This window comes from Narcine bancroftii, chromosome 7, assembly GCF_036971445.1.
Source record: "Narcine bancroftii isolate sNarBan1 chromosome 7, sNarBan1.hap1, whole genome shotgun sequence".
Classification (NCBI taxonomy): Eukaryota; Metazoa; Chordata; class Chondrichthyes; order Torpediniformes; family Narcinidae; genus Narcine; species Narcine bancroftii.
The window spans coordinates 197,204,494-197,219,649 of record NC_091475.1 but is presented as its reverse complement, the minus strand read 5'-3'; the positions used below and the strand labels follow the sequence as shown (position 1 = coordinate 197,219,649).

At 38.4% G+C, this 15,156-nt stretch overlaps 1 protein-coding gene across 4 annotated transcripts in view; it reads left to right on the top strand.

The window, feature by feature from the left end:
• Positions 1 to 15,156, top strand: part of oca2 (oculocutaneous albinism II) — a 484,102-nt gene that overhangs the window by 316,858 nt on the left and 152,088 nt on the right. For all 4 annotated transcript variants that reach the window (XR_011342330.1, XM_069891904.1, XM_069891903.1 and 1 more), the window contains 3 exons: positions 5,720 to 5,867; positions 9,054 to 9,111; positions 13,906 to 14,014. Coding sequence is in view for 3 of the 4 variants with exons in the window: in XM_069891904.1 (XP_069748005.1) it covers positions 5,720 to 5,867; positions 9,054 to 9,111; positions 13,906 to 14,014 (315 nt within the window). In the remaining variant the exon portion in view is untranslated. The remainder of the gene's footprint in view (positions 1 to 5,719; positions 5,868 to 9,053; positions 9,112 to 13,905; positions 14,015 to 15,156) is intronic.

The following is a 15,156-nucleotide window of genomic DNA, read 5'->3' as shown; positions in this document are numbered from 1 at the left end:
CTTTACCTCCTATGGACGCTGTGAGACTGGGTGAGTTCCTCCGCCATTTCTGTGTCTTGACTGCAGAACATAGAGTGCTTACCGGTTGAACAGAGTATTGTGCTGTTTGAAAACACTGAATGCAATACTTTATAACAATTTTACACCAAGAGTGATGAAATCGTAATTTATGCACAGTATGTTCACAGAATTAAATGAAAGGATTTTAATTTTTTTCTCACTTATAAGATTAGAGAGGTTTTTGATTAATCTTGAAGTGCATTCAGAAAAAAAAACCACACCAATGCCCTCCATTCCATTGTCCTCTCAGGGTTTTCAAGTCCTTGGGACAATATATTGAAAAGATTTACTTAACAGTTACAACAGTTAGAAAGAATGAGGAGCTTATAAGGAACAGCAAATAAAGGCTGGTTATTTCCTTTGGAAGGTGAAGAGGAAATCTAACAGAAGCAGTCTAATTTATGGGAGAATTTGAGTGATAATGTAAATCCATTTCCAGTGAGAGAAGACCTTGTAAGCAGTGGACTCATTTATAATTGCAAGTAGGAGATGAGATTTTTTAAAAGCAGTGAAATATGAGGTCTGAAATGATTCATATACTGCAGCCAGCCGCATGATTTAGTATCTAAAGGTTAACAAGAACCAAAGGAGATTGCTAGTAGGTATCCTAGAAACTCAGTTACCAGACACCATTTTCTAATACTTAAATATTTTACAGAAAAACATAAAATATAGAACCAGGAGTTGGCCATCTGGGCTGTCAAACCCGCTCCGCCATTCAATAAGATCATGGTTGATCTGTCCACAGACTCAGCTCCATAACCTTTAACTCCCCTACTATTCAAAACTCTATCCAACTGTATCTTGAATATATGTAATGAGTCAGTCTTCATTGGCTCCTTGGGCAGAGAATTCCACAGATTCGCTACTCTCTGGGAAAAGTGTTCATCCTCGCCTCAGTCCTAAATCTATTCCCCGAATCTTGAGGCTATGTCCCTAGTTCTTGTCTCACTTTCCAGTAAAAATAATTTTGTACCTCTATCTTGTTTATCCCATTCATAATTTTATATGTTTCAATAAAATTACCTCTTGTTCATCTGAATTCCAGTGAAGAAAGTCTTAAGTGACTCAAACTTTCCTCATAGGCTAATCTCATCTCCAGAATCAACTTGTAAAACCTTACCCTCACCACCACAAAAGCCAGTTTATCCTTTCTGAGGTGCACACAGTATTCCAGTATTCTTGCATATAACTGATAAAATTAGTTGCCCTGTTTTAGTTATACTCATAGTAATATACAATTTCACCATGACATGTCATGAGATTGAGTTCAGTGAGAATTGATCTCCCACTTTGTCATCTGGATTCCCCCTTTGTCATGTATTAAAGAACAGGATTAATCTTGTCAAGTGATGGATAAAGAATCAAAACTTCATGAAAACATTGGAAGGTTGACTCCCTGGCACAGCATTGTTGGGATAATTGGATGAATCCTCAGAACTATAGAGTACTGAAGACCCAACTGCGCTGGGTGGGTCACGTCTCCAGAATGGAGGACCATCGCCTTCCCAAGATCGTGTTCTATGGCGAGCTCTCCACTGGCCACCGAGACAGAGGTGCACCAAAGAAGAGGTACAAGGACTGCCTAAAGAAATCTCTTGGTGCCTGCCACATTGACCACCGCCAGTGGGCTGATCTCGCCTCCAACTGTGCATCTTGGCACCTCACAGTTCGGCGGGCAGCAACCTCCTTTGAAGAAGACCGCAGAGCCCACCTCACTGACAAAAGAGAAAGGAGGAAAACCCCAACACCCAACCCCAACCAACCAATTTTCCCCTGCAACCGCTGCACCCGTGCCTGCCTGTCCCGCATCGGACTTGTCAGTCACCAACGAGCCTGCAGCAGACGTGGACATACCCCTCCATAAATCTTCGTCCGCGAAGCCAAGCCAAAGAGAAAGAGAAGAGAGAGTTCACACATTTTCCTTGTGGCTAAATAGGTTTCTTCCCACATCAAACACTCATGTGGCTTGGTTGGTTGATTGGCCACAGTAAATTACCTCTAATGTAGAGGTGAGTGGTGGAAGCTGGGACCAAATATAATAAAAAATGATATTAAATGTAAATAGGTGTGTGATGTTTGAAATGAACTCAGTGGGCTAAGTGGCCTGTTTCCTTACTGTATCTCACCATGACTATGACCCTGTGGTTGATGATCTACTCAGGGACTGCAATATGGTAAAAGCAATCAGGTTTTAAAATCTTTTTTTGTGATTGATCACACTACCTTACCATTATTCTGGGAGCACAGCCATAAGACCATAAGATATAAGAACAGAATTCCTTGCAAAGGTATTCAGGAGTCTCTTCATTGGGAACAGCTCTTCTTTTTACATTTTCCAAGATTAGTAAGGATTCCTTCCACCCAAGACTTAAACATTCATTACAAATTTGGTTTCAATTTCGGAAGTTCTTATACTTTACAAAAATTTTATGTTATCTAGTACCATTTCTCTTAATTATTTTTTCAAACTGTCGATAATTGCTCAAGTCTTCTCTTTTTAGAAAGTTAAAGGAATCATTTCTTTTTCAGACTTGTTTATAGATGGTAGCTTAATGTCTTTTGAACTATTTATTGGTTAATAAATATGAAATATCTAAGTCACATTGTTTTAGATACTTCCAATTTAGAAATTTTCTGTATAATTTACTGCCTAACTTTCCAAAATTGTACCAGTCAGATTTGGTTGATACTTTTTATTCAGTTAAACCTTTCTCAAGGGTTTAATAGGCAACATTTATAATAAATTATTAAGATTTCAATCAAATTCTAATGACAAAATTAAAAGGGTCTGGGAAGAGGAACTTCAATTACATGGGTGAAGATCTTTGGATTGGTTAATTCCTCTTCAATATATGCTCATCATTCTTTGATTCAGTTTAAAGTGGCACATCGGGCACATATGTTGAAAGACAAATTGGCCTGTATTTTTTCTAATGTTAGTCCTATTTGTGATAAGTGTGAATCAGAAGTGGCTTCTCTAACTCATATGTTTTGGTCATGCCTTATTTTGGAGAGGTATTGGATCGATATTTTTAAGACTTTGTGAGCTATACTGGATATTAGTTTGCAATCTAATCCATTGACTGCTCTTTTTGGAATTGTAGTTCCAGAAGTGGGACAAGTTCCCACTTCCACACATTGGGTTGTAGCGTTTTCTACATTGTTGGCTCAAAGAGCTGTTGTATTTAAATGGAAAGATTCCAAACCACCTACTTTGACTCAGTGGCTCTCTCAAATTATGTCATCTTTAAGTTTAGAGAAAGTTAGAAGTTGTACATTTTATACTTCTGTTAAATTTGAAGAGACTTGGTGACCTTTTATAAATTATTTTCACATGACTTAGTTTAATTATTTTCCCTTTCGGGTTATATTTAATTTTATTTCTTTTCTCTTTGTTGGTGAAGACTAGACAATTAATTTTTATTAATAAATTCTCAGGATAGGCTGCTCAGTCTTTTTTTTTGTTTTTTTTCTTAGATTATGTGGGATTTATAATAATTTTTTTTCTTTTTCTGAAGATTTCAGTTTGTGGTAATGAGAACATATTTGTTAATTATGGTGTAATGCAATATGTTATATCATATGATGTCATATAGTGGTATTTTCCCCTTCCTGATGATGTTCTCCTATTCTCCTCATGTAATGTTTACCTATAAAATGAGTTTAAAAATATTGAAAAAGAAAGAAGATATAGGAACAGAAGCAGGCCTTCAGCCTGTCATCACTTCTGCCATTCCATCATGATCTGATCTATTCTTCCACAACCCCACTCCCCTGCCTTTTCCCTATATATAACCTTTGATACCATGACTATTCAGATATCTATCAATTTCTGCCTTAAATACACCCAAAGACACCACTTCCACAGCCACCCTTGGTAGCAAATTTCATAGGTTCATCACTCTCTGGCTTAAGAAATTCCTCTGTTTCTCTGTTTCAAATGGGAACCCTTCAATTCTGAAGTTATCCCCTCTTGTTCTTGGCTCGCCTACTGTGGGAAACAATTTTGCCACATCTACTCTGTCCAGACCTTTCAACTTTCAACAGCCAATCATGTCCCAAATATATTTTTACTATCTCTACCAATTATTTTATCAATCATTTATTCTTGGCAAGTACTTTGCTTCCATTTTTATCTCCACCTGCATTTCATAATTTTAATGAGGTTGCACACAAAAGTCCTCTTGGACAGTACAACTTGCTCAAATATTTAGTAAAATTTAAAGGTGAGATTTATTGCATTGGAAATTGAACAGCATTTGCAAGTGGATTGAGGAAAACAGAATGGGAATATTGACTCTAATGACCAGTGCTTTATTATCATGGAGTGAAAATAATTTTACTGTCAATCAAATAGATTTCATTGCTTTGACTGATTAAGGGTGAAGCACGAAAGTCTGTCAATTGATTGTTAGATCAGTGTGGCAGGGGTCAACACTGTGAGTTTTATGATTTTTTTTGCAAAACAAAACATTGTTTTTAGAGAATTGATTCATCTACATACAAGACATTCAAAAGAAGAATGTGTACATATTACTTAATATTTTGACCAAATACTTCAATATAGATGGATCCAACATTGTAGTCTACAATTCTTTGGTCAAAATTTAGGCCCACAAAAGAACAGGGCATTGGAGAAAACCATTGAGACCTTGGAGATTCTATTTGACCAGTTGAGTACTTTTACCATTTTATGTTGAGGTTGGGTTAAAGATAGGGTCACATAGCAAATCCAAACAACGGGCACACTAAACAGAATCTATTTAAAGAAAAAAAAGAAATAAAACTTTTTGACAGAAACAATGGTAACTTTTCCCAATAAAATTATCTGTTCCCCAGAAAATTTCAGTGTGTAAAGTATATTTAAATTGTATGCAATTCGTACAATGAACTTCTATGGCCTCCAGGCTTGATTGACAAGAGGATTACCCAATTATCTCCTGGTTGGCAGTAGCAATGTTGCTATATCTAATGGCTTGTTCAGTGTTATATCTTTTATATATCTATATCTATCTATCCATCCATCCATCCACCTCTATCTATACACTCACATATACATACATAATACACATATACATATATAAATACACACACACACACACACACACACACACACACACACACACACACACACACACAGACACACACAGACACACACAGACACACACACACACATTTGGGTGCTATGGTGGGTGTAGTGGTTAGCACAATGCCTTTACAATGCCAGCTATCGGGACCAGAGTTTAAATTCTGCGGTGTCTGTAAGGAGTTTGTATGTTCTCTCCATGTCTCCGTGGATTTTCCCTAAGGACTCTGGTTTCCTCCCACTGTTCTAAATATGCTGGTAGTGTAACATAATTGGGTAGAGATTGAGAAGGACGGACTCGTGGGCTGAAATGGCCTATTACCATGCTGTATGTCTTAAAAAAACCCAGACAAATAAATGTGTGTGTGTGTATCTCACACACACATTTTTTCTGAACGAGTTCTGCAGGTAAGAGTTTCTGGGATATCCTTCCTATCTTTGACTTTGATTTTCTATTGTAGGAGGACGTCACACCTTACTGATGAAATATCCTTCCTGTAACCATCGGATGCTCAACCATCCTGTTGAATTTTGATTATTGCTCTGACATTTATTGTACTTTTCTCCCAGAGTTGAAGCATGAGATTCATGTTTGGAGACTTACTGCTCAGCGCATAAATCCTGCCAGCCGAGAAGAGACCGCAGTAAAATGTTTGTTAATGCAGAAGGTTCTCACCCTGGAAAATGTGCTTGGGAAAAAACTCAGGACATTTCAAAGGTTTGTTTGCCTTTCAGTTTTTCTGGTTGGGATGGAGAATGGGAGTGAATGTTTTAAAATTAAATGCGACTCATGAGCCACGGTTTGGCCACCTCTCGTTTAAATGGACCATATTTTCTCTTTTGTTTTGTTGATAGACTTCAAATGAAATCATGTTCATAATTCTACAATTACTGAAAGAAAGAAACACTTGACTTTTTTAAAATGATGTCAAATTCTCTAAATTTCATCAAATTTAAATTTAGACATTCAGCACGGTAACAGGCCTTTCTGGCCCATGAGCCCATGCTGCACAATTACACCCAATTAACCTACAACCCAGTTCACTTTTGAATGGTAGGAGGAAACTGGAGCACCTGGGGAAAACTGCGCAGACGGAGCCAGATTCGAACCCTGGTCGCTGGCACTGTAACAGCTGACCGCTACTCTGACCGTACGTGGACATTACCCCTCCATAAATCTTCGTCTGCAAAGCCAAGCCAAAGAAAAAAAAAAGACTCTGACCGTGCCGCCCCATTGAAATTGTGGCTCGTACAATTTTTGACTTCTTACTCAAAGAGAGGACCTCCATTGGAATTATTTCAATTTTAGGAAGACCATTCTCTTTAAGTGACTCTTTGGACATCAAGTCAAGTCATGTTTGTTATCATCCGATTGCACAAGTACAAATGGACGAAACACTGATTTCCAGTCCTCGGTGGAAAACATGCAGACACAAAACCAGATATGACAATACATGCAAACGTACAATACACATACAAGAGAAGTATTCATATATATAAATTTTAAAAATTGTTTTGTAAATATGAGTCTTGGATAGTTATTGTGAGCAGTTCCTTTGGCCGTTCAGTGTAATAACTGCCTATGGAAAGCTGTTTCTCAGCGTTTATTGGCTCTGATGTTTTATTGATTTGCATTTAAATACAACTGATTTATGCTCCATATCCAATCTCAACCCTTCGGTTTTCATTGCAAACCACCCCCCCTCCCCTCTCCCCACCCGCCAACGTCTGTTGACTGAGCTATGATTCACACTGATTTAATTCTCAACATTTCAGGAATGTGTAGCAGGGAGTAAGTTGTGTTTGGACCTGCCAGATAGCACTACTTCTGCCACTGGGTAACTTGAATTATCTGTTTATTGAATCTTTCTGGAAATAATGTCAACATTTGGTTTAATAGCCCTAAATACTCACATCCATTGCAATACTGACATGTTTGCCCTCTGGATTTCCATGTCTTAACACAATCGTGTCTCAAGATGTTATCATTACCAGTTAACATAGGGCACGAGTGAATTAATTGAGTGTTTACAACAATACACAGAAAGAAGCCTGGGAGAGGTCCCAACAGGTAAGGAGACCTCAGCAGCGGACCAGCAAGGGCTCAGCAGCTGATAGGCTCACAGCAGGTTGCTGGCTTGTGGGAACTAGGTATTGGGGTCAGGTGCTGATGGGCTCCTAAAGAGCCTTAGTCATCAGCAGTTTCCTGATTGTATTAGAGACTTGGAACTCGGAACTCGGGTTTGCCACTGGAGTGGACTGGAGTAGCTGCAGCCGTTGTGGGAGAGCAGGAGGCAATTCCATGGTGTCTCTGAAAGGACACTCTTTCGCTTATTGGTGGGGACACGGGCTAGTGGAACCCTCTTTGTGTGCCTTTACGGGAAACAAAAGTTATCATAATTGATCATGTAATATTACATGTTCTGCACTATTACATGACAATAAAGGAATCTTGATATCTTGTATGTTTACGAACACGATGGAATATATGGAACAGAAGGAAGATGTTCAGCCCATCTAGGGATCAAAACAGCAGAGAAGGAGGGTACTTGGCCAATCAGAAAAATATCACTTTCTGGAGCAGTCAAGTCAGTCCCTTTGCCCTGCAAGTTTCTTTCCCTCAAGTGCCTGTCGAGCTTCCTTTTGCTATCACAAATTGTCTCTGCTTCCATAAATCTTGAGGTGTTAACTCATTAATTTTCGTTGTTTTAAAAATTCTTCCTTGCCCGATATCTCTTGCCTAATTCTTTAAATCTGAGACTCCTGTTTCCTCCATTGTCATCATCTCCAGAACCAGAGAGGTTACTTCAAGAACCTCAATAGCTCTGTCGACAACTTCTTATAACCACTCCTGGTTCTGTAAAATCCCTGCTCTCTGGAATTCAGTCTCAAACAACAGGCAAAAAAAATTGCATATTTTTTTTTTAAAATATGGAAGTTTAAAATGAGCTCCCCTTCGTGGTTAGCTTACCAGTCACACAATACATGGAAATTTACTTATCCAGCATCAACCAATCCCCAGAGGTGTTGGACACCTGGAGTTTTACAGTATCATTTTTTTTAAAATCTGTTTAATTCCATGAACTAAATATAATTAATAAAGGCTATGAGTTTGATCCTCTAGATTGCTCGATTGGCGGGGTGACTTGGCTGGTGTAATGGTTAGCCTAATGCTATTACAGTGTGAGTGATCCAGATTTCTCAGCCACAAACGAGCCTGCAGCTGACGTGGACATTACCCCTCCATAAATCTTCGTCCGCGAAGCCAAGCTGAAGAAGAAGAAGAAGATCCAGATTCAAATTTGCACCAGTCTGTAAGGAGCTTTTACGTTCTCCCCATGTCTGCATGGGTTTCCTTGAACATTCTAAATTCATACAGAGTCAGTAGACTAATTGGTCACATTGGTGTATTCGGGCACTGTGGGATCATGGGTCCAAAGGACCTGTTACCGTGCTGTATCATTAAATTAAATTTAAAATTGTGAAGTAACCACTATGCCACTGTAATTAGAAGATTTGGTTCAAAATTTATGGGTAGTTTAATTTATTTACAGATACTAGATTGGAATCTATGGATAGAGTTTGACATTGTTTGGAATATCACATGGGGAATCATTGGATAGAATTTGACATTTTTAGAAATATTGGATGAAGAAATCCATAGGTAGAGTTACATATTTTCAGGAAGATCAGATGGGTATCCTTGGATAAGCTTGGATATTTTAATGAACATAAATTGGAATTCTTTGGATTAGGGTTGGATATATTCAGGAATATTGGATAAAATATTCTTGTTTGACATTTTTAGGAAGAGTAGGTATGGGGGTTTTGGATGTGATTGTCTTCGACCTACTTCAATTTGAACGATTCACTTTAACATCCAGACACATCAATTTTCTTTCAGAGAAATTTCACAAGAAGATAAAAACTGGGAAACAAACATTCAAGAACTGCAGAAAACGGTAAGAAAAGATTTTAGCCTTACCTCTTTCAACTTCTGTAGACCATAGCACTCATCAGCCTGGTTGGAGGCCGGTGCAGTCAGGGACAGCTACTCAGATGGGTATCGGAACTGAGACAGTTTCAGTGGCCATGGAGTCCACTCGTACCTCTACTACAGCACAGAATGACTGTTTGAGCTTGATTCCAAGTGGCTCACAGAATGACAGGAAGATGCTATGATTCGAGCTGATTTAAAATGCCAAAAACCCAGTTTGACACTGTTCTGCTTAATCACGCTATATGTTTTCTTTTTAAAATATATTTGTTGAGTTTAACATACAAAGTCTACTAATTTAACAAAAAGTATGTCATATCATATTATATATCACAAATTAATATAAATGTAATTCCAAAGAAAATCCATCCATATTCGTGATTTAACATTATTTCTTAAAAATAATTCTGGATAGAAACCAATTGAGTTATATTATATCAACCCTTGGTCAAAACACAGAGTAATATCTGTCTAATATGATGATATGAGCTAGGACAACCAGAATTAAACCACTATTTAATTAATTAATCTAAAAAAAAAAGAAACAAAAGAAAACTAAAACTAAATCTAATCTACCCCTCCTGTATCTCTTTAAATCCAAAATGGCACCTGAGAGTAGTGGCTTTTTTTTGCAATGCTTGAACAACTAACTCTGAATTTGATTATTTTTTTCACTCTTTGTTAAGGTGACTCCTGTGAAAGGCTGAACACTCCATGGAGTGTTCAGCATTTATCGTCCATCCATATCTGTCCCTTAAAATGGATGACTTGCTGCATTATTTCATTGGAGTCAGATACTCAAGAATGGAAATTTTCCTTTCCTAAAAGGGAGTTAGTGGAATGATTGCATTTACTACAAAAAAAAAATCACCATAATTTTATTCCAAATTTATTTAATTACTTCAATTTTGCATGTTATGTCATAGACTGGCAACAATAGAAATTCAGCAAGAGACTTATTGTTTTTCTTTTAAAACAAAATATTTATTAATAACTATTAATAATAAAACAGCTTACCTAAACTTAACCCCAACTATGTGCTAAAAATATGTGTGTGTGTGTGTGTGTGTGTGTGTGTGTGTGTGTGTGTGTGTGTGTGTGTGTGTGTGATACCCCCAACCATTACAGCTTAGGCACAATTCTGGAAAGTTCTTTCAAATTTCATTCTTAGAAGTCCATAGTTGAACCACAGACTTTTAAACTGATGCCCAGAAGTAATCACAAAGGAGGTTGGAGAGAGTGAGTGACCAGACTGCTAAAAACTTTTGGACAACAACTCCCCTTTTCCTTGTGTAGGGCAAACAAAATGAGTAACTTCCACGTTTCTTCCAAGGGCATGGTTCAGTTGAAATGAACATTACTTTGGTCACAATCCGATTCAGCAATTCTTCTGCTTTCAAAACCCAGATATGAGTCAAGCAAAGTGACCTTACCTTTGGTCACGGTGGCTCAATAATTCCTCTGGCAGGGAGAATCAGCCAAATTGTCCATTTTACACAGAGCCACTCCACCCCCGTGTTCATCAGATGGCTGGTGGCAAATAATGAAATCCTGTTTCTGTAAATGTCCCACTCACATGACTCTCTCACCACTTGTTTTCCTGGATAAACAACCATTGTTCTTTCACTTCCTCCAGAGCATCATCTTTGTTTATAGTCTGTATTTGATGGTGCCATCCAGTCTCACCACAACTGTGAATGGTTGCAGCCTGTATTAACCCCTTAAAGTGGCAGTCACACTAAATGAAACGTGAGCTTATAATACCACATGTTGAAAGTTATATGTTTAAATTAATATTCCAGGTCTTCAGATGATGAGTCCAGTAACATAATTGATATTTTACTGTTTACTTCATATGCCACATGGTAATTACATTTTCTTGCTTGTGAGCATGCATCATTTTAAATTTTAAAATTTAGATGTGCCGCAAGGTAATAAGCCCTTCCTGCCCATGAGCCCAGTACATTTTGGAGATTGGGAGGAAACCAGAGCACCCAGCTGAAAGCCATCTGCAGAGGGGGGTGGGAATCAGATGGCATTAAAAACAACTTCTCTGGTTTCTGCTAGCCTACCCCATGTTTTCCCTCCCTTTGTTTTCTTTCCTCCAGCTCTCCATCCCCTTTCCTCTCTTTTCACAAAGCCATCCCTCCTCCCCCTGCTTGCTGGTGCCCCCTCCCTCCCTTATCCACCTATTACCTCCTGCTTTCTGGATTGTGCATCTCCCCCTCCCACTCCCCCCACCATTTTTGCTTGGTTACCTGCCGACATTTTTCCATACCTTGATGAAGGGCCCAAGCCCAAAACGTTGCTTATGTGTCTTTATCTTTGCTATATAAAGTACCTTGTTTGACCTGCTGAGTTTCTCCAGCACTGCGTTTTCACTGCTTACAGACACTGCCATATTTGAGCCCTGGTCTGGTGCTATAACAGTGTTATGCTATCTGTTATGTTAACCGTGCCACCCTAAATGTCATAAACAGCTATCTTTTTTGTGCTCTGGAAAGAACTGCTTGCCCCCTTTTTAATTTTGATACTGTGAATACATCTAAACTGCGATCACCCTTTCTCCCTTTCTCTTCCACCCAATTTGTCAAGCACCCAATTTTTTTTTCTTTTAATTTTGATCCTTGGTGATTCTCTGCCTAGTGGACATCTGTCCTAAAGTTTCTTAAGAAGCAAAATATATTGTACCAGAATCAGTACAACATAATAATAATACAGTAACTCCCCCCTCCCCACCCCGTATCCAGCACCTATGAGGATTGGAAGATGCTGGATAAGTGAATTTGCCAGTTGCTTAAGATTATGTGTTGCGTGAATGGTGAATTGACCGCTAGTGGGGACCAATTTAAACTTTGGTATTTTTCACCTATTTATATTCTGTGATTCTTTTGCTGATTGGTTGAGGCTGCGGATTGCTTGAATTCTGGATGACGGGGATTTTACTGTATAAGGATTTTACTTTGAGGTCTATAATTTGTGTGTTGCTCAATCTCCCTCTGTCTTCAACCTGCCCAGCTCAAGCCTTTGAACTCCAAATGCAATATCAATGAAATTCAACTCCAGGATTTTCCCTAGTTTTCTCTTTTATACCTCTGGACAGCAACGGTTTAATACAGTCTCTTATTTCATGTTCTTTCCTTCACATGAACATTTATATAGCAGCCAGTAAAAATGAGTACTTAAAAAACTTGTTCTTCCATTTAAGTTTCATGGACTCTTACAAACATAAAAGGAAACTATCGGGTCTATCATGGTATTTGAAAGAGCAAACCAGTTTATTCTTTCTCTTTTCCCTGAGCCTTGTAAATATTCCCCCTTGGAAAACTGTAAGAATGTACTATAAGAATTGAACTTTGCCCTTTAATTGCTATATTCAGATCATGTCAGGATGATGATGTTTTACTGACCCCAACTCCAAACCAAATTTTATCTTTTAATTCATTGATAGCCAGATGTGCAATTTTGATTAAATGGAAAGTCAGTACTCCACCTACACATACACAATGGTTAAATGATATTACATCTTGTTTAAGTTTAGAGATAAATTAGATATGTCATTAGAGAGCCAAATATTAACTTCCAAAAGATGTCGGGCCTATTTATGGATTATTATCATAACCTAAAGAATTCTGAAGCTTTGGCCCTGTGCTGTCCATTTCCAGGTTGTTGTCACTTGGTTCCCACGTGCCAGCTTTTAATCTTGCTAAGTGGTTGGGGCTCTGAATTATAAGGATTTTTGGGGTTTTTTTCTTGAAGTTTACAGTACAATATATAACTGTCCTGTTTAATTGTGCATAATGTAAACATCAATAAAAAATATTTTAAAAAAGAATGAACTGTCGGAAAAGACACCGTTCAAGATTAACATGGCTTCAAGGTGGATAGATCAATTTTACTTTAAGAACATTAAAATGCATTTGATGTTTACCAGGAGCCATTTTTTCTGTGGCCCAGTGACAAATCCATCTGGCCATTTCTAAACCTTGAAGGAAGGTCAAGTAGAAGTTGCTTAGTCTCATCATAATGTTTAAATGGCACATTTGGGACCAAATCGGAAGGCAAGGGATATTAAACTCAAAATACAATTGGATGAAAGGTTTTTTTTAAACATTTTCACATCCCACCCAACCCTCAGAACACACCTGATATTTGGAGATCAAGTTACCCTTATGTAAGAAACATTTAAGAAAGGTTGTCATCATTTATTTTTCACAGGCGTCACTCATTCTACCAAACACCAAATATGCTTCAGGGTGCATCAAACTCGAGTTAACATGATAGCAGAAGTATTTCTGGAGCACCGCCACAATAATTCTACTTTAATCCATGCGTATTAACAAGTGTTGTTGTGTATACACTGGAGATCAGGAAATTTGTAAGTAATGAGATTGGTCAGGCACTAAAAGGTATATGTTGCTTGAAGACATCTTCGACAAAAATTCCATTTCATAATTAGTAATGCAAGAAACATCACAGAATTCTCCATCAGATGGGGGCCAACGTCTGCTCTGAGATTTGGATTACCATTTAAAAAAATTAGTGTTAAGAAACATCAAAGATTAATTTTCAGCCGTTCTGACAAGTATTGATCGACAGCCAAATGGATTATAATGCTGTCTTGCCAACTGTGCACAGAAACTGAGATCTTATAATGCATTTTGATTTTTTTTTTTGCTTTCTATCCCTTTGAATTTATGATGTTAACTGCAATTTTTATACAAAGTTTTTTTTAAATATTGATTTTTTTTCTTTGCAGCATAGGATAATGGACAAGGCCCTGCTGGTGAAATGCTCGAGCGTTTTGGGATTTGTTATCCTCATGTTCTTTCTCACATCTTTTGTCTCCAACATCCATCTCAATCTCGGTAAGTGATTTCAGATTTCAGATTGATTTTCAGAATACAGTACATACATGATTTCACACACAACCCTGGGATTCTTTTTCCTGTGGGCAAAGCAGAATTACCACTTATTGGTAGTGCAAAAAAAAAACTGTACTCATGTAAACAAATAAAGAAATGTAAACAAACTGAGCATGCATTGCAGAGAGAGAAAAAAATCAATAAAGTGCAAAAGTGCAAAAGTAAGAGTCCTTAAATGAGTCCCTGACTGAGTTTGTTGTTGAGGAGTCTGATGGTGGAGGGGTGGCAGCTGTTCCTGAACATGATGGTGCGAGTCTTGTGGCACCTAGACCTCTTTCCTGATGGCAGCAGCGAGAACAGAGCATGTGCTGGGTGGTGTGGATCCTTGATGATTGTTGCTGCTCTCCAACAACACATGGATGTTCTAGAAGTTGGGGAGGGGTTCCCTGTGATATCCTGGGCTGCGTCCACTACCTTTTGCAGAACTTTCTGCTGATAGGTATTGGTGTCACCATACCAGAACATGATGCAGCCGGTCTGTACACTTTCCACCACACTTCCGTAGAAATTTGCCTGGGTTTCCAATGTCATACCAAACCCCCGCAAACTCCTGAGGAAGTAGAAGAGCTGACGTGCTTTCTTCATGATACCATTAGTGTGTTGGGTCCAGGAAAGATCCTCTGAGATAATGACTCCCAAGAACTTAAATTTGGGCACCCTCTCCACCCCTGATCCACCAATGATCACTGGATCGTACACCTCTGGTTTTCCCTTCCTGAAGTCAACAATCATCTCCTTGGCGTTGGTGACATTGAGTGAGAGGTTGCTGTTGGTACACCATTCAGCCAAGTATCCTGTATGCTGGCTCATCATCAGTTTTTAGACAACCTACTACCGTGGTATCATCAGCGAATTTGTAGACAGTATTGTCATACTGAACCATACAGTCATAGGTATATAGCGGGGGGCTAAGAACACAGCCTGTGGTGTTCCAGTACTGATGGAGATTGTGGAGGACACGTTCTTACCAATCCTCACTGATTGTGGTCTGGAGTGATGCTTGTTAGTAATAGTGAGTCACGGGTACGCATGAAATCTCCACCTTCCTCCTTTCATTCCCTCACTAAATTGAGCCTCATTAGCTT